This window comes from Perca fluviatilis, chromosome 11 (genome assembly GCF_010015445.1).
Source record: "Perca fluviatilis chromosome 11, GENO_Pfluv_1.0, whole genome shotgun sequence".
In the NCBI taxonomy this organism is placed as follows: Eukaryota; Metazoa; Chordata; class Actinopteri; order Perciformes; family Percidae; genus Perca; species Perca fluviatilis.
Genome location: NC_053122.1, coordinates 11,386,898 through 11,409,615, shown reverse-complemented (window position 1 = coordinate 11,409,615; position 22,718 = coordinate 11,386,898). Strand labels below are relative to the sequence as shown.

At 42.1% G+C, this 22,718-nt stretch overlaps 1 protein-coding gene across 2 annotated transcripts in view; it reads left to right on the top strand.

The window, feature by feature from the left end:
• Positions 1-18,732, top strand: part of zswim5 (zinc finger, SWIM-type containing 5) — a 71,729-nt gene extending 52,997 nt beyond the window's left edge. Inside the window, exons 6-16 of one of the 2 annotated variants that reach the window (XM_039815056.1) lie at positions 1,189-1,365; positions 1,593-1,769; positions 3,873-4,019; positions 4,171-4,308; positions 7,672-7,820; positions 8,912-9,014; positions 9,134-9,269; positions 10,121-10,278; positions 10,383-10,546; positions 11,206-11,287; positions 13,222-18,732. In XM_039815056.1, coding sequence (XP_039670990.1) covers positions 1,189-1,365; positions 1,593-1,769; positions 3,873-4,019; positions 4,171-4,308; positions 7,672-7,820; positions 8,912-9,014; positions 9,134-9,269; positions 10,121-10,278; positions 10,383-10,546; positions 11,206-11,287; positions 13,222-14,084 — 2,294 coding nt within the window. In that variant the 3' untranslated portion in view covers positions 14,085-18,732. Of the gene's footprint in view, positions 1-1,188; positions 1,366-1,592; positions 1,770-3,872; positions 4,020-4,170; positions 4,309-7,668; positions 7,821-8,911; positions 9,015-9,133; positions 9,270-10,120; positions 10,279-10,382; positions 10,547-11,205; positions 11,288-13,221 lie in introns of both variants that reach the window. The other variant, XM_039815055.1, reaches the window with a different exon arrangement.
• The last annotated feature ends 3,986 nt before the right edge of the window (positions 18,733-22,718 follow it).

The window sequence follows — 22,718 nt, the reverse complement described above, 5'->3', positions numbered from 1 at the left end:
TAGAAATAAAATGATCCATAATCCATTTTCTTTTTATGTTACAAACAGCTGGTCGAACTGGCAGAGTTTTAGACAGAGCCTCAACGACCGCCCGAAGGCACGGTAATGTTATATGGTCAAGCGAGAGAGAGAGTGACTGAAGAGAGGGAGCGCCCAGCGGCGTTAGAACAAAGCAGTGAATCCGAGAAATAAAACGTGTTTTCGCCGATTCATCGCTAGAAATGCAACTGTAGCAAGCATCTCACTATCACTAACGTTATCCACGGTCATATTTAGACGAAACGAATGATATATCCAGCTACAAAAAAGCCTAAAAGTTGGAAGTTAGAACGGAAGTACAAAGAGGAGTTGTTACGGAGATGATACACCGTCTCGTTGCAGTGGTGCGAGCTGGCAGGTTTTAGAACGCTGCTGACCGGCTCGTTGCAAGCAGTGGCAAGTTTCAACTCATCTCGTGGCGAGTCTTTGGTCTGAACCGGGCTTAAACGAGAGCACGTTTTTGTCCCATCCCGGAATGCTGTGTGGACTAGCCAGACCCTCCTACGCAGCGCTGTGGAGGAGGGCCTGGCAATGCGAGACTACTGTAGGTCAGACAGACGTGTCCAACCTGTCAGTTGCTCGGACACATTGGCAGTCAACTTGTCAGGTAAAACGTTCAACCAGCCAGTAAGCTATTAGGTCACCCAGTCAGCAGCTTCTCCTCCTGCTCGAGCCTCTCCCTTTCTCTCGCGCCCCCCCCCCCCCACACAAAGTGAATGATAAAGGCTGCCGATCAATACGGCTGCTCAGTTTCTCTGCAATCAATCTTAGCATTTAGGAGGTCAATGAGAACACTTCCTGGGTGAGCGACGGGGATCGTGACACAGACACAGACAGAAATAACAGCCAGACGGCCAGGGTTTGCTGCCTGATCATTTTCGTCAGAGAAGCAGACACCTGACAGTTGATCCCGCTCGAGGTCTGTGTATGTAGAACAGGTGTTTTTAGTGCAGTAAGTCCCCTCAGTTGGTGCAACCAATATTATTTGGATTCATACAATATGGATGTTTTTGTTCCCCTATTTTCACAAAGAAAAACTTTTAGTATCTTAGAAAGCACTTTCCAGGGCCAGTTCAGTTCCCTTAAACAGTACTCCAGAACTTCTGCTTCCTTTTGTATCCTGACCTCTGATCGCCATTCTTTCCCCAGGTGCATTGTGGGTGTGCGTGGTGCTAAATCCCCACTGTAAGAGCGAGGAGAAGAGCGGCTGGCTGAAGCAGCTAAAGAAATGGGGCGACATGGACGTCTGCCCGCTGGAGGACGGCAACTACGGCAGCGAGCTTCCAAACATCACCAACGCTCTGCCGCAGAGCAACCTGGCACAGGGTCAGCGCAAACACACACACATACACACACACACACACACACACACACACACACACACACACACACACACACACACACACACACACACACACACACACACACACACACACACACACTGTGTAATCAAAATATGAACACACACCGACATTGATCTTAGACGCTGTGACTCTCGGAGAGATGACAACATGACGATTTCACTGACTGTGTGTGTGTGTTGTTTTTCTCAGACTCTCTGTCCAGGCCGAGGAGGTCGGTGTTTAGCCGGGCTGTCGAGGCCTGCGACCTCCACTGGCAGGACAGCCACCTCCAGAGGATCATCAGCAGTGACTACTACATGTCTCCATCCTACCAGAGAGAGGGGGAGAGCCTGCTGTTCAACCCACAGGGCCTGCCGCTTTGGCTAGGTGAGCAAACGCATGCACGCACGCACACACACACTCACACACACACACACACACACACACACACACACACACACACACACACACACACTTCAATAAAGCGGTAATTCATTACTCATTTTCAGGAAATTGTATTGCATTTACCTATTGCATTATATTTAGTCGAATAAAAATGCTTCTGTGTATAATATATAATAATAATTTGCTAAAAAAAAAAAGCAATGAGCGATGCACACACTTTCTGGATAACAACAGTATAGAAAAACTTTATTTGCAGTGGCATTCCATATACACATAATCTCTAATTCCACTGAAAGACACACACACACACACACACACACACACACACACACACACACACACACACACACACACACACACACACAGACAGACTTATTCTGCTGATATTGAGGCCAGTATCTGCAGTAAGCAGCTTCCAGCTAAGATCTGTCAGATTCTGCAACTTAAGCCAGCTATCAGACACACACTGGTGTTTTGCTGAGACTGCACTGTGTGTGTGTGTGTGTGTGTGTGTGTGTGTGTGTGTGTGTGTGTGTGTGTGTGTGTGTTTTGTTTGTGAGTGCTATTACTGACTACATCTTTTGTCCCACAGTGTGTGTATTTCAGGTAGAAGGTTTAACAAACTCTGAGTCTAACCCTGATGTCTGAGTTGATTTACCCTGAGATGGGGAACTCTGAGTTTTCGGTTTCAGAACAGCTGATATGAGTTGGTTCAATCAACTCAGAGTAGGTTCATGCGCGTGCACTACCACAATAAAAAGGCAGCATGAATGGAGCCACGATACTACGATTCACCATGGTAACAACCACAAACAAAGCGGAAATACTCATGCGCACAAACAAGTTAAAAAAAAAAAGCAACACAGCGGCTGCTGCAAAAGAGAGAGAATTTGCATGGGAGAAAATTGCTGCTAGAGTAAATTTGTATATTCCAATATAGTGTATATCATATTTAATCATAAGTATAGCCTAATATTACTGGTGAAATGGTATTGAACCTATAATCTATTTCATTTAGGTGCAATCCTGCAGGCGAAAAAGTCCTAGTACTACTAATCCCTTTCTGAGGCTGCAGCACCATCATTATCAGAATTATAATCCATAATCTTATTTCAAAGGGTTTACATTATTTACCTGCAATACTGTGGAACTCCTTTTAAAAACGTTTAAAACACGTTTCAGAGCGAGTCAGTCTGACGGCGCTTTGCTACAGCGGCTTTACTAAAATGTTCCGCATCATCAATGTTGAAAAGACAAATGCCGATGGCAAAAAAACAGTAATGCGATAATCTGCTGGGATGTAAGAGCATAGATGGGCGACGTTAGTGATATGAGGACGGATGAGGTTATGTAGGCCACATAACTGATCGACTGGGAAGAAAAACGATACCGCTCAAATAGTAGTCAAATAAGTTATCTGAAAATTAAAATGTCGGGGCTTCAATATCATCTCCCCACGTATGTTTAACTCTCTGTGAAGTAAAGCAGCTTCTTCATCAGTGGGATCGTAGACAAAAGGAAATGCCATGTTTCGAGAAATAAAATGTTTTATAGGCTAGTCTGCCTAACATGGTTAATAAACCAACATGTTTTTTTTGTATTCATGCCGATAACAAACTAAAATGCGCCTGATCCAGACTGAATGAATGAATGAGGAAATGAAAGAGCGCTGTGTCAGAGGGAGGAGACTGAGAGAAACTCGAGGTTTCTTGAAGAAAACCTGCTGGCGACCAGGTTAGGTTCACAGGCTCAGTTACCATAGTAACTGACTCTGAGGTGAAGTTACCTCTCTTTCTGAAACAGAAAAGCCAGAGTTTCCCTCATCTCAGGGTTAACAAACTCAGAGTTTTCACTAAACCTGCTTTCTGAAATACCACCCACGTCTGTGACTGTGAACAGCAAAATGTTTGTGTGTGTGTGTGTGTGTGTGTGTGTGTGTGTGTGTGTGTGTGTGTGTGTGTGTGTGTGTGTGTGTGTGTGTGTGTGTGTGTGTGTGTGTGTGTGTGTGTGTTGTAGCGTTTATCTCATTTAGCTCAGTTAATGTGCGCGCTAAGCTGTCCTGACTCCACCTTATCTCACACTCAGACCACGTCCCGACTGCATGTGCTCGCGTCGATGCCCTGCGTTCCCACGGTTATTCCAGGGAAGCATTGCGATTGGCCGTCGCCATCATCAACACGCTCCGCCTCCAACAGCAGAGACAGATGGACATCTACAAGCACCAAAAGAAAGGTAAACGCACACACACACACACACACACACACACACACACACACACACACACACACACACACACACATATATATAGTGCTGTTCGTTTTCTAAAGCCAGTGTAGGATCATTTTAACATTTGTCTTTCTCTACCGCTCTCTTCTTCTCTCAGAGCTTCGCCAGAGGGGCGTGACTTCTACCACCAACCTGGAAGGCTGGGTGGGCCATCCGTTAGATCCGATTGGCTGTCTGTTCACCACGCTCACCGAAACCTGCCGCGTGGACGACGACAACACCATGGATACCGGAGGTACAAGAACAGAGATATGCTTCTGTTTCTCCTTTTTATAAGAGTTCTCTGGAAATCATCATGACAAAAAAATCACAAAACTTCACAACAGACTCGTTTTGAGGCTCTGTTCACTTTATTAAACGGCAACAAGACCGACATGCTTGATTATTTGCCATTACAAACCTGAATACAGTCCCCATGACTACTCCTGTTTTGATGCATCATTTAGCACTGAAGAAGTCTGACTCAGAAGATATAGATATTCTCCTCCCCTTACGCTATGTGCACGTTACCCTCTCGCTACGTGAAACAACAACAAAAACCTACGAGCTTGCAACGTAAACACTAAGTCCAGCGAGCTCCTTCGGAGCTCAAGTGTAGGCAGGCTTCACCTCTAGGGCACCGATGATTAAATTACGTTTGTCTTTTTCAGCAGTGAAAGACGTATCACGTAGTCGACATACATCTCTTAATGTTTTATGAGGCATTTTCTTTTGTGGGGATTTAACCAATGTAATGCCAGGGCTCACCTCCCTAAAGCGTTACTTATACTGGCCGTGCCCAACCTGGCGCGCGCCATCGTGATGTCAAAATTACGTAGATCTTGCTGGTGCGCCCGGATTTATAGTGCACGAGCCGAGGTTGCTTCGCGCGACAAAGCGGAAACAGGAAGCATGAACGAGCTCCTGGGCAACGTGATGCCAGGACTCTCAGAGTGACCGCAGGTCTCTCTGGTAAACTTACTGGGTTAAGATGAGTTCTTTTATGGCGAATGAAAGGCTTGATCCGACCAAGTAGGTCATCGAATCAAATCGAAGCATTGACGTCAATGCTGCTGCCAGTTCTGCCGTTGTTTACCTTTTTCTTCTTCTTCTAGTCCGTAGAAAGAGCAAAGTCGGTAGCCTTTCCTCATTAGCGCCACCTCTGTTCAGGAGAAGACTGCAACTAGTGTCGTGACCACCAGCGCGGGTATAAATAGTCACGGCGATTCCATGACGTCACATTTGCGCCGCGCCAGCTCTGCTGCGGCCAGTATAATTCACGCTTAAGTGCAAATGGTCCACCAAAACAAGTTTACTTTCGACACTATTTTGCAAGGGCGCCATCGCTTCATCCTGGGCTTCAAATACAAACAACAGAGCATTTATTTTATTTTATTTTTTTACTTAGTGCTGAATTACGATAGGTTTAAGCAGACCTTTCTTCAGCGCTAAAACAAAGTGTGGAGATAGGTCTGGTTATGCGAGACTAGCACTAAAGTGTCTTTTACTTGCTGATTTTCTGCAGAGGTAATCCTGTTCTGGTGCACCAACAAACTATAAATAGATTATAAAGGCTGGCCATGAGGTTCTGGCATGGAAAATATTCTGTGTTGTAGGTTCACTTTGTTCTGTACAAGCTCAAGAACGGAGTCACTTAAATGTATACTGTAGCTTTTTTTTTAACATTGAAATGATAGGCTTTACTTCCATTATGAGCAGCCATTAGTAATGAGTGCTGGTCAGAGCTGCATCAACCTAACAATTTATAGAGACAGAAAATAAGAGGTAGAGGTAGCAAGATTGAAAGAATTCTGTGGTGTTCACTGAAAGATATTATTCAGACATGTCCAATGACTTATAATGTCACAAGTATAGCCACTCATTAGCATATATTAAGAACAAAATCATTTTCCCTCTGTGTGTCCACTGCTGCACTGCTATTGGCTGGGTTCTAAGGTAACTTACCGTTCACTGAACCTATAGAGAGTAAGCCAAAGCCTTGGCATGTACTTCAGCCAAATACATACTCAACCACGGACCTCATGGGTCAACGAGCTTGTTTGCCAAACACGAGGTATAATTCCTCGCACACTTCACCAGCTGATGCAGTGTATCCCTGAGCAGAGGTGATCGGGCACACCAGCAGTGACTCATTAGACAACAGACTCCATGTTCTTATATCAGGACCGGGCCCTATTGTGCTGTAGAGAGCCATAAACTAGCAAAGCCTGAATGGATTGTGCTGGAACACCCAGCTCATTTAGACCACACTCCTGTTGTGTGTGTGTGTGTGTGTGTGTGTGTGTGAGTGTGTGTGTGGTATGTATAGAATCCATCACCATTTGCATTTCTCACCCTGCTCAGGGCCTTTTTTTTTCATCAGTGGCCATTGCGACAGAGCAGAATAGGGGCTGGGTTTTCTTATTGTTACCCAGCTACAGGGAACTATTGTCAGTCCAAACAATGCTGACCCCTGGCACACTCATCGGTGCAAGTGTGTGTTGGCGATACAGTGAATGATTGTCTTATGTTGTTTGGGGAATTTGAGAAGAGTGGTATGACTTGTGTGTGTGTGTGTGTGTGTGTGTGTGTGTGTGTGTGTGTGTGTGTGTTGTGTGTTGTGTGTGTGTGTGTGTGTGTGTGTGTGTGTGTGTGTGTGTGTGTGTGTGTGTGTATTTATGTGTATAGCCCGGTCACTGTGCTTTATTCCCCTCTGGAAGATAGCTGGGAACATCTGTTAAAAGGAGGGGTGGAGCCAGGCTATGTGTCGACCAATCCAAATGCAGTTTTATGTCTGATCATTTCAAATCAACCAATCAATCAACAGCCAATGGACGAAAAAAAAAAAAAAAGTTTGCACTGGGGTTAAGCCTATGAAATCAGTTTTCCCTTTTTCCTGGATTTCCACACACACACACACACACACACACACACACATCCATGGAATAAACAGGATTGAGGGGATCTGTTGCTCAGAGGGGATTTAAGCATAATGATGGATCGGGGGAGCAGAGAGAGAATAAGTGGGCACCAATCAACAGCTGATACTCTCATCGCATCTGTTCTCACTTATTGCTGTCAAGCATTGGTGTAGGGTGTAGCAGCCATTTTAGATTAGTGATCACAGTCTATGGATGCTGTATTTATATAATGTTACACAAGCTGTATAGCTATATATACACAGACCATACCATACAAGTTTCATTTTCAAGGTTTTTTTCAAGTCTCTCTTAATACAATATACACATGCCTACTTTGTTACCATTTATTTGGCCCTGAAGCAATCCCTTCCTAATTCAGCTGCACTGTAAGAAACCGGGAAAAAACTATCAGTCGTTGTTTATTGCCAAAATGCAACAACACTAATATGATGCTTTAACAATCTGAGTTAGCCAAATCAGCGGACATTGTAGTCTTAATTGAGGCATGGTGGAAAGATGGATACGTCCATGTTCTGTAGATTTGACTACCAGGATGAAGATACCTACTTGACTAACGTATGCCTCATATTACCTTCAGTTATCAAGGTCTGTAAAATGGGCGTTTGTTCCTATTCAGAGTTGAATGCATCTTTGCTTGATTCACTGAATAGTTTTCTTTCCTTCCTTCCTCTCAGAAGGTGACCCCCGGCCTCCGGTCTACCACCACGTACCAGTGTGGGGCAGTCCTGATGGAGGGGAGTCCTACCTGACTTTGGCCTTAGAGGTGGCTCTGATGGGAATGGGCCAGCAGAGGATAATGCCTGAGGGCCTATATGCTCAGGATAAGGTACGGTAGTCCTAAAAAACACACTTTGACATGATTTATTTGTAGTTATGATATATACATTTAAACAGAATCCAATAAAGTGATTTTACCCCCTCATAGAGAAAACAGTAATGCTTTTTTGCATATTAAAACAAGCGGTATGAAGTTGCCTGGTGTAGACAATGTCGCCATGATAGAAAATCACTATAATTAAACGTCTGTGACGGTAATTGCCATGCACAAATAGAGAAAAGGTCACAGCATTTTGTTTTTCTGAAAACGACAGTCACAGCACTTAAGTTTAGTTTGAATTGGAATAAATCAAAGGAACATTTCTTTATGTGAATCGTTTAGAGTGCTTAACGTGTCTACCATAGACTTTTCTGAATGTCATGGGAATCAACAAAAATATATTATGTTTTAGGCAAGGTGAGTTTATTTTCACCTTTCAACAACAAGGCAATTCAAGTTCAAAGTTCTTTACATAAGGCACAAAGGCATTACGAAAAGTTAGGCAATATAAGAAGGCACACAGAGGATTTCAAAGGAATTTAAGTTTTAAGCAAGAATTGCATTTAAAACCAATTAAGTTTCCAAAAGGACCTCTTAATTGTGAAATAAAATCAGTCTCTGCTGACTACACACGGATGCCAGAGTTTGAGGTATTAAAGCTCACCGCTGGTCCCTTAAAGGTGCAGTAGGTAAGACTTATAAAACTAACTTTCTGTCATATTTGCTGCAACTGACCCTATGTTCCAGTAGAACTACATGAAGCAGGTAATTCAATAAAAAATCCGGCTCCTCTGCCACCACCTACAGCCTGTAGTGCGATTTGCAAAAATCCACAGCTCCCTGTTCAGATGCACCAATCAGGGCCAGGGGAGGTGTCTAACTGCGTGTCAATCACTGCTCATGCACACGCATTCATTCTCCCTTGTGGGGGGAGGGGCTTAGGAGACCGTTTTGGGCTTTAGCAGAAAGGGGGGAGGGACTGAGAAGTTGTCAATGTTCAAATTTTTTGGCGTAGGATCACAATCAAACTCAAAATCCCCTCTTAAAAAGGTAATTAAACTTCACTAAAGAGTAAAATTTGCTTTGTGAAAATGTTCAAGGTGTGTCGTAATGAGGAGCAGATTGTTGCAAAACTTCAAGAACTGGAGCTGGATGACCTCCTGGTTCAGACTCTTCGGAAACAGGCCATACAGCTGCTAGAAGGTACAACAACAACAACAACAACGACATCTTCATGTACTCTGCCCCAGTACTTGATGTTCTTTCACATTGTTGAGAAGAAAAATAAACAAAATCATCATTTTGTCTTTCTCTTGGTCCAGCTGGGCCATTCAGCGGTCTAGGCGAGGTCATCCACAGGGAGAGTGTTCCCATGCACACCTTCGCCAAGTACCTCTTCTCTGCCCTGCTGCCACATGACGCAGACCTGGCATATAAGCTGGCTCTCCGCGCCATGAGGTCAGTTTCCCCATTTTGTTGCTATTGAATTGTATCGCATTGCACTGTGAGCTGTTTCTAATATTTTGTCCATCATCACTGATATACTTCAAAACAGTCTTTTTTATACAGAATGACATTAGTTATAGCTTGGTGTACTTAATAAACTGGTGACCAGGCTTGTAGAAGCTGTCAATCATTTGTGGTGATGGGTTCATTTGTTTTAGGTATTTACACTAATGTGTCCTAATTAGTATTTTTATTTATTTATTCATTCATAACATGCATGAATGAAAAAAAGGAACAGGAAGAAGAAAAAATCTTATGGTACCTGTCACTTATTTGTGCACATCAAAAAAAAATAAAAAAAATAAAACAGCTGCTTCAAGAGTGGATCAACCCCAATCCTCACCCCAAACACCAAAAATTATCAGTACTACCTATCTTAACATGTAATTATCATCATTTTAAGCATATTAGTCATTTTTTTTCTTGTAACATTCCTGTATTTTTTTCTTATACAAATTCTTAAATTTACAAACAGTATCGCAGCACTTCAGTTCATAGTCCAATGTGTTCCACAGTTTAACTCCATATATGGACAAACACCTCTGTTTTTGTGTAGTACGTGCGAAAAGACAATTAGTAGTACAAGTAGTAAGTATAATATCAATTATGGTATGTTAAAATGCCACCTTTAAAATGGAATACATTCACTGTAGTATCTATAAAGTTTTAGAGTAAATACTAGCATGGATGGGCTTTTTTCAATAATAAAATTCATCCTAGATTTAATATGAACTGGCCTTAAACTTTGACCAAAACTAAAGACACGGTGAACAAATTCGGCGTTGTTTGTATGTTCCTGTCAGGCTGCCGGTGCTGGAGTCCTCAGCAGGCTCCGGGGACGTGGGCCACCCTCATCACGGCATCTCCATAGTCCCAAGTAGATACCCGCGCTGGTTCACACTGGGACACCTGGAGTCCCAGCAGTGTGAGCTGGCCTCCACCATGCTCACTGCTGCTAAAGGTACCGCTAACACATCCTCGTACCCATAGCTGGAGTCACAGTAGAGAAATGTCCCCTTCAGATGTTTCTAACAACAGCGCGTGTTTGTTTTCTTTTGCCTGCAGGTGACATGTTGAGGTTGCGGACGGTGCTGGAGGCCATCCAGAAAAACATCCACTCCTCTTCCTTAATCTTCAAGTTGGCCCAGGACGCCTTTAAGATAGCCACACCCGCAGACAACCCGCCTGATATAACTCTGCTCAACGTGGCACTGGAGCTAGGGCTGCAGGTACTGCGCGTGAGTGTGAGTGTGAGTGTGAAGAAAGCAGGCGAGGTATGAGGGCGAGTCAGCAATTTTCATAAATTATTTCACCACCAAAAACAAACGAGCAATGGTCTCCAGTCTAAACATGCAGCCGTTTCCTTGAACTTGTAATTTGTGCAGGCCTCCACAGCCTCACTACAAATTAACAGAGAAAACATCACACAGCGTCTTGCTGTTGTTGATGAGCAGAAACCACATAATTAAGCCTTTTGGGTTCCACAGTAAACACAAGGAAAAAAAAACTCTTGAGATCGTCAAGGCAGCAGTGTCGCTGTGGCTTCACACGCCTCTTCCTCCTGGTATTTAGAGTATTGGCTGAATTCCTGTCAGCAAAACTGCTAATAAAATGCTCAAAATGGAAGGGTCACAATTAGTCATGTGTGTAATTATGAACACATTTTTGGATACATCTGTCATCACTGGAGACATGCCGTGTTGGGGCGAACTGTTCCAATTACGAAAATCACACATATCACGTTCACTTGTTTTCTGAATGTACGGATATGTTAGAATCAAAAACTGACTGACTGACTGCCGAGAGAAAAACTGGATGTTCTTATTCCTATTGTATAAAGTAGCAGGATCCGAAAAAAACATCATGTTGTGCATGTGTGCTTTTGCAGGTGATGAGGATGACTCTGTCGACACTGAACTGGAGAAGGAGAGAGATGGTTCGATGGCTGGTAACCTGTGCCACAGAAGTCGGTATGTGATGCCTTTTAACATGCACCAGTGAAACAGGATTCCTAGTTCTGACCATTACAGTTTGTGGCTGTCCAAACAGTTTTAGCTAAGTAAGAGGAGACATTTATTTTAGTGCTGTCAGTTAAACGCGTTATTAACGGCGTTAGACTTAGACTTCTCTTTATTGATCCTTTTGGGATGACTCCCGCAAGGAAATTAGATTTCCAGCAGCAGATTTTAGCATCTTACAAAACACTCTTTAAATAGAAAAAAAATTCAGTATAAGAATAACAATAAACTTTTAGCTAAATATTTTTACAAAAAATAAATTAAGACAGATAAATAAAGATATATATATATATATATATATATATATATATATATATATATATATATATATATATATATATATATATATATATATATATATATATATATGACTGTGTATGGTATTGTGTATGGTATTGTGTTATTATACAGTTAATAAATAAATGACATTTAGCATAAATTAGCAGTTAAGAGCAGTTAGTGTCCAGGTATATATGTGAGTAGATTATTAATAATGTATTGCACAGTGTTCTGTTCTGTCCTCTTTACCCTATTTCCTCCTCCCCCCGAGTGAGGAGTTATAGAGTATGATGGCATGAAGGACAAAGGAGTTCTTGAGTCTGTTGGTTAACGCAAACCCATTTTAACGGTGTCAATTTTATCGCGAGATTAACGTTAATTTTGGCCTAGCAAACTTTGTAGTTTTTTTCACATGTTGTTGCAACAACTAGTAATGTTAGAAAAACTACAACACCACACCGGATCTAGCTAGACCGGAAACAAAACAACAGGCACGCCGCACACACTTGTTTGGGCTTGCGAGCCGGCCAAAGAGTAGTAGGCGTTGCGTTACGTTTTGAGTGGATGGCGAGAGCGAGACGCCGAATGGATGCCAATAAGATTCTGAATGGAAAGTTTACAAGACCAAAGTGATCTGTGTGTTTTGGCGTTGTGAACTGAGCGATCATCTCAGCACGTCCAGTCTGAAATACCACTTGATGACCAGGCACACAGCTGATGTGAATTCTCCGCCCCCTCGTCAAAGCCAGGCGACAAAAGCACAAAGCAAGCCGATCCACTTTTCCACGTTGATAAGCGCATTAAAATGAGAAAAAATAATGGGACAAAAAGAAAAATCAAGGAGCATTTAGAATAGATAAAAATGTGCAATTAATTGCGAGTTAACTATGACATTAATGCGATTAATCGCAATTAAATATTTTAATCGTTTGACAGCACTCATTTATTTATGTTGAGTCTTTCGAGAGCAGAGCCTCAAATTACCTCTTTGCCTCACATAAATGTAAGATGAAATAAAAACCCAAATGACATTGAAAGGAAACAGCTTAAGACACAGAAGCAGCGTAGAAGCCAAGGTGGGTGTATTACTGGACCTGGTAAAAAAAAAAAAAGCAACTGAGCAACAGTGTTCTGAACAACTTGTGGAAGGTACAGAGATGACTTGGTGTATAAGTTGTGTAACCCTGATGAAATGAATGCGTGGAGGATCTTAAGTTGAGACACCCAAGGCCTTAGTTTGAAAGTTTTCCTTAACTTCATAAAAAAATGGTCAAATTCTCACTCTGGGAAAGGAACCAATACTGTTTAGTAAGGATAATAATAGATAACTTGAGTTTTGTCTGCATTTACCCACAGATAATTGTAGAGATCATTCTAAAGGATTTTAAATGCTATTGAAGTCTGTCAAAGTAAAAGTTCCTGATTTCAGAATAAAGCACCCTATCTTCCCGTTTATCCTCTCCTTCCTTGTCAGATTCTTTCTTTTAACAGCGGACTAAACTTCATAAACAATCATAAAAGAGCTTTAAAAAAAAATGTAGAATGATACCAGTACTCGCGTGATTTACATTCTGACCACAACAAATGTTAAATCTGCTCCTCCTCAGGTCTGCGGGCGTTGGTGAGCATCTTACAGAGCTGGTACACCCTCTTCACACCGACCGAGGCCACGAGCATCGTGGCGGCCACCGTCATGTCCCATAACACCATCCTGCGCCTCAGCCTCGACTACCCCCAGCGCGAGGAGCTGGCCAGCTGTGCCAGGACCCTGGCCCTGCAGTGCGCCATGAAGGATCCCCAGAACTGCGCTCTGTCAGCTCTGACGCTCTGCGAGAAGGACCACATCGCCTTCGAGACAGCCTACCAGATTGTCATCGACGCAGCGTCCACGGGTATGACCTACTCCCAGCTGTTCACCATCGCGAGGTACATGGAACACCGAGGATACCCGCTGCGGTCCTTCAAGTTGGCCTCCCTCGCCATGACCCACCTTAACCTGGCTTACAACCAGGACACACACCCAGCCATTAATGACGTGCTCTGGGCCTGCGCGCTCAGCCACTCCCTGGGTAAAAATGAGCTCGCAGCCATTATCCCGCTGGTGGTGAAGAGTGTGCACTGCGCCACGGTGCTGTCTGACATCCTGCGGCGGTGCACCATGACGGCGCCGGGTCTCGCCGGCATTCCCGGGAGAAGGAACTCTGGGAAGCTGATGTCGACGGACAAAGCGCCGTTGCGGCAGCTCCTGGACGCCACGATCTCGGCGTACATCAACACCACGCACTCTCGACTGACGCACATCAGTCCGCGGCACTACGGAGAGTTCATAGAGTTCCTGAGCAAAGCACGGGAGACTTTCCTGCTGGCACAGGACGGCCACATTCAGTTCGCCCAGTTCATAGACAACCTGAAACAGATCTACAAGGGCAAGAAGAAACTGATGATGTTGGTCAGGGAGAGATTCGGCTGACCTTAGCCCTTCCTCACAGGGACCCTCTTCTTGGGAAGTAGTTACACTTATTTGTTTCTATTTAAGTTTTTTTTTTTTGTTGGATTCCTTGTATTTTAACTTCTTATGTTGAGCCATTTGTTAACTAAGTCTTAAGTTTTTGTCCTGTTTTGTTGTTTTGTTTCTTGAATGTGAACCAGGAAGTGTTCGCAGTACATTGCTCTACTTCATTGAGATAGCGAAAGAGGGAAACTGCTCGAAATGGTAAAGAAACAACAACAGAAACAAAGCTTTTTTTTTTTTCTCTCCCTCCAACTAATGTTAAATCTAGTATGAAAAATTCAAAGATTTTGATTTCTTTTTCGGTTTTTCAGTGGCACATGACGATTTGAAAACCAAAAGATTTTGTTGGATGGGGTACTTTGAGCCAGGAGACGCTTTCAGCTGGGGTTTAGAAGAAGAAGAGGAAGTGGTTTTCAAAGTGGAAGGAAAATGTAGTTCCAAAAGAGAAAAAAAAAACCCACTGTGGTCAAAAACACATAGTGTTACTGTCATACCTCGACTGTATTATTTGTCAGCTTTAACTTCTCTATCCGAAATGGCCCCCTTGTTTCATTCAGGACATGTTATAGTAGAGGGGGTAGAATACAGAACAACACATGCGGTCTCTCTGTAGAAGACATCAGTACCAACAGCTTTATAAACCTGACTAAAAGCCACTCTAAACTTGCTCCTACTCTCTTCACCTGCTGGTCAGTACTTTTCCTTAAGAATATCTTAAGAGGAAGAACCATGTTGCTTCACAGAGTGCACGTTTTCAAATCCAGAAGCCTGAGAGTAACATTATTCAGGCTGTTCTAGCTAAGGTAGAGTAGTTGAGGCTCCACATGCACATATATATACAGTTTACCTTGTATGTCCTCCTATAAGCTTATTAACAGTGACAATACACAACTGTGATGAATGATGGGGTCACAGTATTCCCATCTTTAGAGCTAGCTACCACTGCACTGCTGTACAGCTATTTATGGCCAAAACCTTCTAAAATCTATAGGACTCCAATGGTCACCTTTCACTCGCTAGATCAAGATTTAGTCAATAAGCAATATAAGTCTGTGCTTTATTTTTTTATTTTTATCACCTAGCGATGTTTATTTCACCACCTTTTATTCTGTTTGGAAGCTTGAGAACATAATGGGACCTTGTTGATTTCAGTGATTGTTAGTTGTTAACTCTGCCTGTAGCTTAAGTCCCTTTTCCATCTCAATAACTTTTGCCGTAACTCTGGTAAGAGTTTATTTCCTGGAACTTTTTCATGAACCAAGAGCATTACCCCATTATAAGATCAGAAATCTGGTTGGAATGTTGGTTCTTTTGGTCGTAGTTCCTACCCCTAAAGCCCCGGCAACCCACGTAGTACTTTTTTACCAATTGCTATGAGTTTTTGGGGTGGCCTGTGCAGTACCTACCATTGCTGGTTGATCAAACAAGCACTATTTAAGTAAAACAGACAGAATTTATATTAATGTAGCAACAAGAGGTAATGTGTGCTAAACAATTAAATAATATTGGACTGCTAACAAGGTAGAAGCTCTGCCTTGTATAGCTAGAATTGAAAAGCCTACCAAGATATATTTTTAATGAATTTATAGTAGAACTAGGCTTTTACCACTCTGCACTAATTAAAATTGTTATGTTAACAAAAGATCAATTCATACTGTGTAATGTGAGAAGGTTGTTTAAAGTAACAACCCCACAGAGACTTATCACCCAACTCCGCTGTTCCCCTCAACGCTACGAAGCTTTTTAGCGTCGTTTAGCTAATTGTTTAGATTTGCCCAGCCTACAAACAGAGCAAAGAAGCTAACACCGGCTGCCTCGAACCAAACGGTAGACAAAGTAAGCAGCTAGCTGGTGGACATAGTGTAGCATTTAGCTGCTACAAAGTCAGTGGAGACCAAAATAGAGCTAAAATAGTAGACTTACATTTGTTAGGCGGCCAGAACCACAACAGCAAAATAATGCTAATGTTGCTCCATCTCTGCTATATGTGTGAACTGTTTGCTAACACGTTAGCCATAGCAACTTTGTACTGTGGTTTGAGTATTGTTTGGATAAACTAAAACAAAAAAGAAAAAGGCTAAAATCTAAAATGTTAAAAAAAAAAAATATGTAAATACAGTAATTGCAGTAATCACACTAGTCCCCATTATGGCTAAAGCACAGAACATGCTTAGTTGATCCTGAATTTTTAGATACCTCCAGTTCCCTGGTCTCTTGTGATGGAAATGGGTCTATAGTTACTAAAGCCACGTACCTGTGAATGTTACTGGTTGTGATCATTCTGGACTGTGAAGACGAGCGGCATTGTCTTTCTCAAAAGGGTTATAGATACAGAGTGCAAATACAACAAATACTGTACGTTTTATGACTTGGTGACTTAAGCTTGCATATTTGAGACCACATGCCTCGGCACAGGAAGGTATTTGTTCTGTATGAGGGATGATCACGCTTCCTTTTCCTTCCCAGTGGCTAAGTGTTGTTGTTAATGGCAGTAAACAGTACAGCAAGAGCTTGAATATTTACCGGTCGGACTAAACGTCATCGTACAAGCACTTCACACAAATACCTCTTCAGTACGTTCCTGCCTGCTTCAGCATTTATTTATTGATTGTTTAGTAACCGTATGACTTGTGTAGAAAATCGCAGACACGCAAACAGAACGCAACGAGCGAGTTGGCCTGTCGACGGCAGGATAATAAAAGAAAAAGGGTTTTTGAACGGTGGAACATTTTCTTGTCTGCTTTTACATTCCATGAGAGCTACCTTCACCCACTACCCGGGTAGTCAGTCACAACTCTGGGCCTTTTCGATCTGAAGAAACGCAGATAGAAGAATGAAACGAGGAAAACTGAGCAAAAGAAAGAAAAGAGAGGCTAAACTCAGTTCTCAGGGACATCACTTAAAGAAAACAAAACAAAAAGTAGTAGCATTAAGCATTTAAGATATTGTAAATATGAAAGTGTCAATTCAGAAAATTGTAAAGTTATAATTATTTATGATAAGTATGTTTATGTGTTTGTTTTTACCTTATTTTTATGTTGTTTAGTTTTTTTTGCCGGGGGTGTACTTGAATTGTTTTGGACGGGGAATTTGACAGCGTTTTTTGTAAGGGCAAAGACTTCAAGGCATTTCTCAGGTGCTCCTGTGTACATTTCTTTCCGTTTTGTTTTTGCTATAATAACTATTATTATTTGTATTTTTTTGATTTACAAAGACAAAAAAAAGTCTGTTTTCCAAAAGGAAGCATGCTATTCAGAGTTGAGGAAAATGAGGAAGGCGTTCATTTGTAAACAGATACGTACTAAACCTGTCTATGCAGAACCACTTAGATGGTCTTGTCACCTCTTTAAGATGCCCCCCCCCAAAAAAAAAAAGGTGTGAAAGAAGAGACTCAGTGGACTGAACCACTATTAATGAGACGGGGGGACGGACAAAGACAAGACCCAGCATGCTTGTATTTGGACAATGCGCAGTAGCCAGCCTGCATACGCTGCAACATTTAGAGGAGAGAAGAAAAAACTACAAAAAATGAAAATGGGGGGAAAATGCCTTTGTGACCGATCAATGTACAAAGTTTATTTTTTGCTTTACTTCTTTGTTGGTTTTATTTAATCAGGACTCAAGCCTTCAGTGTCTTCTCAGAGGTGTCGTGTGGCAGAGTCGGAAACGGCAACCGTGTGAACAAAAGGAGGCTTTCCTGACTCCCTTCAGAGTTCTCCCTCTTCTATCTCATTACCATACTTTCTTTATCTAATCTTCAGTTGTTCACCGACTCACCCCCTCTCTCACACAGGTAGGAGCAGTGCATCCATGGGTCAGTGACCAGCTTTCAGTGCAGCCACTTCCCCTCTGTTGTCCTACCTTAAAGCACTCGAGGCAGCAGTGCACTGCAGCAGCTTTGTATCTGCTCAAAGTCAACGTTTGACAAAAACAACTAGTGTTTTTTTTTTTGCTGCAAAGGTTCTACATAATGAGGATAAAAATATCTTATATTTTTATTTTTTGGCTCCCACATTAGCATGATGATGCTGTTTTCCTAAATCAAAGATGAAAGAGGGATATCGTTTTACCACTTTCTTAACTTGGAAGCTCCAGGTAGCTGCCTTTTTATGTGATGCATTTACTGACAGCATTACAACAACGAGGTTCCTCCCTCTAACTTGATCTGTTTTTCTGTCTGTTAACTGTATCAACCAGTTCTTATTGTTTCCCTTTCTTTTTCTTTCTTTATTTCTTTCTATCTTTCTTTCTTTCTTTCTTTCTTAGGAGAGTACTATTTGCTGGTAGAGATTTAGCTCACCTACTGTTTCCCAGTTTGTTTTGTTTTGGATTCTTTCTGACTTTAAGGGAACATTTGAAAGTGTTTGTTGCCTCTTTGTGCTACTGATTATGAAAAGGTATTTCCAGTATTTGTTGCCACAGAAGTATGATAGCTTATCATCGACACTTGTTTTTTTGGTTTTTCTAATTTTTTTTTTGTGCAACTTCTTGAGCTACTGTCTATAAAGCGAGAATTTATTACTATTTATGTAACGCTACTACCATTTTATATTGATTTGTGTTGGAATCTCAGTGCTTTTCTATGAATAAAGTGTGAAACACGTTACAAGGACGTCTTTCTTTTTATATTTGTGTTGAACCGAGATGAATGACTTTGGAGATGGTATTCACTGAGTGAGGAACAGTGATGGAAAGTTACCAAGGACATTTGTACTGTATTTAACCAGAATTGTGTGGTGCTTTCCTAGAGTATTTCAATTTTATGTGCGAGTACATTGGAGGGGGGAGTATTTGTACTTTTTACTCAACTACTGTGTATATATAAGGCTTTCATTTAAAAAAAGATATATATATATAAAATATAAACAAATAATACAAACGCTACACTGTTTTTGAATTCATTCCACCACAACACAGCCTTGACTAAAACTATAAAACTGATGTGGTTCCGTTCATTTTTGTTGCCTCATTTGATTGACAAGCTTACATTGGATGCATTTTTACAGTCAGCAAACAGCCTTTTTCCATCTGTGGTGTGAAATGAAAATTATGATAATAATTGACAGCCCTACTACATTTATAGTACCTTTTCTAAATGTAGGTTTACATACATGATCTTCTCATAAAGTACGATGCAGCTACCCAACACTGAAGTACATATAGTACAGTAAGCTCCAACTTGACAAGCTACAGTATTATAAAAGAGCTTACATATAAAAGATCTTCTGTTCTGTTCTGCTATATACCAGATCTTCTGAGTTCTGGTATATAGCAACTTGGGTGTCTTTTGTTTGTAGTATTGGCCGTTTTTCCTACAGTTACTGTAATGACAACATTGTACTTACCATGTCAAGTGCTGGCATCCTGGGAACGCTCCAACATCGCTAAAAAGGAGTTAAATGAGGATAGAAACAATGGTTCAACTTTGACTCAGCTTACTTTACGCAGCTGTGTGCAGACACCGTTTTCCTATCCAGTTAGGAATTATTACTTTCGTTTTGGTTGCAAAATGACTTCCTACCACCGTTCTTTCGGCGCCCTTGCTCAGACCACACTCATCTTCGAACTCGACCTTCATTTTGATCTCAACTACACGCCTGTAACATTTTGTGACTGCATCCTCCACAGTTGCAACGCTATTGCGGTGACAAAATCTGGTTACAGACATATAAACACCTGGCAATGGTGGCTGTGGTAGTTCCTACTACAGTAGGTATCTCCAGGACCACATTTCACCATGATATCACAAACACACACACACACACACACACAGGGTGAAAATGATTTTTTAAATGTAAGGTAGTATTTTTACGTGGAAACACTGAATGACATGGTCCATGTTCAGCTGTATATGTGCTAGATGTGTAATATCTCAGCAGTGCTTTGATGCCCTAAACTCTAAAACTGGAAGTGACCCTCTCTCTAACAACGATTGATGGATAAAAGATTTTGCAAAAATCCCAGCTGCTGTGGCACAATCCTGCATTTTCACCCAGCATTAGTGATAAATGAAGCGCACGGAGGCTGATATAGTTCCATCAATCTTCAATCTTCAATCGCTCATTTGTCTCTAATCAGAATATTTTTCTTCTATATCCCTCCTTCGCTGCTTCATTCTCATTCATTAGAGATTTCTGCAGAGCCATATAAGCAGACAATCAGGCCATCAAGAAGAAGTGCTAAGTGTGCTTGTGACACTGTGCGTTTTTTGTGTGTGTGTGTGTGTGTGAATCTAGATTGATTGGTTTCTGGTAAATGAGCAGATTTATATTAATTATCTAGACAGAAAGATGGAGAAGTGATTGCTATGTGCTCAATCTTTATCTCCTCAATTTGCACTGTGTCCACCAATCTCTCTCTCTCTCTCTCTCTCTCTCTCTCTCTCTCCTAATCTATCCAGCTGTCTACACAGGCCATGTAACGGGTATATGCATGTGAACCTGATCCAAAGAGTATTTTTACGCTTCAAGTCTATTTGTAACTATAGTGCACTGCACAGTGGGCTCTGCGCACTGCTAAAACATAGATGTACTGTACCTGATTGCGTTCTGTGTAGACACGGTGTTAAGCGCCAGTATACTCTCAGAACTCCTTGGCGTATGGTGGAATAGCTTTGGAACGCCCCAGGAATATTTGGAGGATGTGGCCGGGGAGACAAGCATCCAGGTTACCATGCTTGGCCTGCTGCCGCTGCAATTTGCACCCTGGTATCAGAAAATGAATGGATGTATCAGTAAGTTTGAAGTAAAAATTGAGGAAGTCTTTGAAGACACCTACGTACAAGGACACCCAGTTCCTATGATGTTTAGATATTACCATCTTACAGCCACTAGGGGCAGGCAGGCTAACAGTGAGTGAGCAAATACACAAACAAAATAATTCATCAATATTGGAGTGGGGAACTTTCCAGATCTTTGCATTTACCGACCCCTTAAAAGCAACGACTGTAGGAATATTTTAACACAAACCAAAACACATTTAACACAAAGCAAAACACATTCCAAGGTGATGAAATGAGCGAGCCGTTGGGTGCAGGATTTTGCAGGCATCTGGGTCACAATCGGGGTCCAAAACGGGCTGAACATGGTGGGATAGGAAGTTATCATCAGCAAACAGGGAAAGCCGCAGCTGTTAGCATCTGCACTAGTGTGAAGCATCTCAAGGTCTTCAGACTGAAGCCAGAGTTTCAGTTCCTCTCTCTATCACCACTATGGTTAATATTATTATCAGTCTCTGTCACGGCAGGCTGTGTGTGGATGTGTGTGCTCATTCATGCATGAGGTCATTGAAAGATAAAGTTTGTGTGTGTGTGTGTGTGTGTGGGTAAAAGGCAAAGGTCCATCCACGGCAGATATGTAGTCATCCTAAGCTGTCTCTCCAGGTCAGGTTGATTGATTTTCAGGCCTGCTGATTTGCTGAGAAATGGAGCCTGGACCTCCTTCAAAACACACACACACACACACACACACACACACACACGCACACACACACACATTCTCCTGTTCAATCTCTGTGTACAAAATAAGTACATAAAAACCTGAAAGCACACACACAGGTACAAATACACACGAGTAAACACAATGAATTGACTCAAGTAGGTACACACACATGTACACAGGTAGACAAACACATACATACATACACACACACACACACACACACACACACACACACACACACACACACACACACACACACACACACACACACACACACACACACACACACACACACACACTTACATATTATTCTCCTGCCAAGGACTTTAAAGGCGCCCATGTGGAAATGGATCTCTATTTCCAAAGAGCATAGATTTATTATTACAACCTCTCTCTCTCTCTCTCTCTCTCTCTCTCTCTCTCTCTCTCATACAGACAGACACACACACACACACACACACACACACACACACACACAGCTTTTCACTTTGTTCGTAGTCTCACACTGCCAGAGCTTTGTTCCCAGATGGCCCACTGACACACAGCCCCAGCCTCTTACCTGTCGACAATCAGCGGTGATTTTTGTTCATTTGTCTCCACTATTTACGCAATAGGGTGCCACACAAAAGCCTTTGTGTGTGCATGCATGTGTGCGTGTGTGTGTGTGTGTGTGTGCGTGTGCGTGTGCGTGCGTACGTGTGTGTGTGTGGGTGTTGTGTTTATGGTACTACAACAACACAAAGGACAGAGATGAATGAAAGCCCGCTTTTATTTGAGGAAGAATTGCTTTTCCCATCATCAACATTAATTCAGCTGCTTTGAGCTTTGTGTATTTTTGTATTTATTAATACCACCAAGGCCCACTTGCTTTTGCTCAGTCTGAATTAGGCTTGAATTTAACATTTAATTTCTTCCTTCCACTGAAGTGTTCGGCAAGCAATTCAATAAAGGAGCTGCAACATTCAGCTGTTTTGAAATTGCTCAGCTGAACTTAACCCTGTACTGTTTCAGCATGTAGGGTTGGGTTAAGGCTGGCAATATTCTAATTGTTTGTCATTATGGTATGGTCTTTTTTTTAGGTTTACGTTTTGCTGCTTCCCCTGTCTACAGCAGCTTCCTCGTCGGGATGCCTGCCTGCTTCTCCAAACTGGGC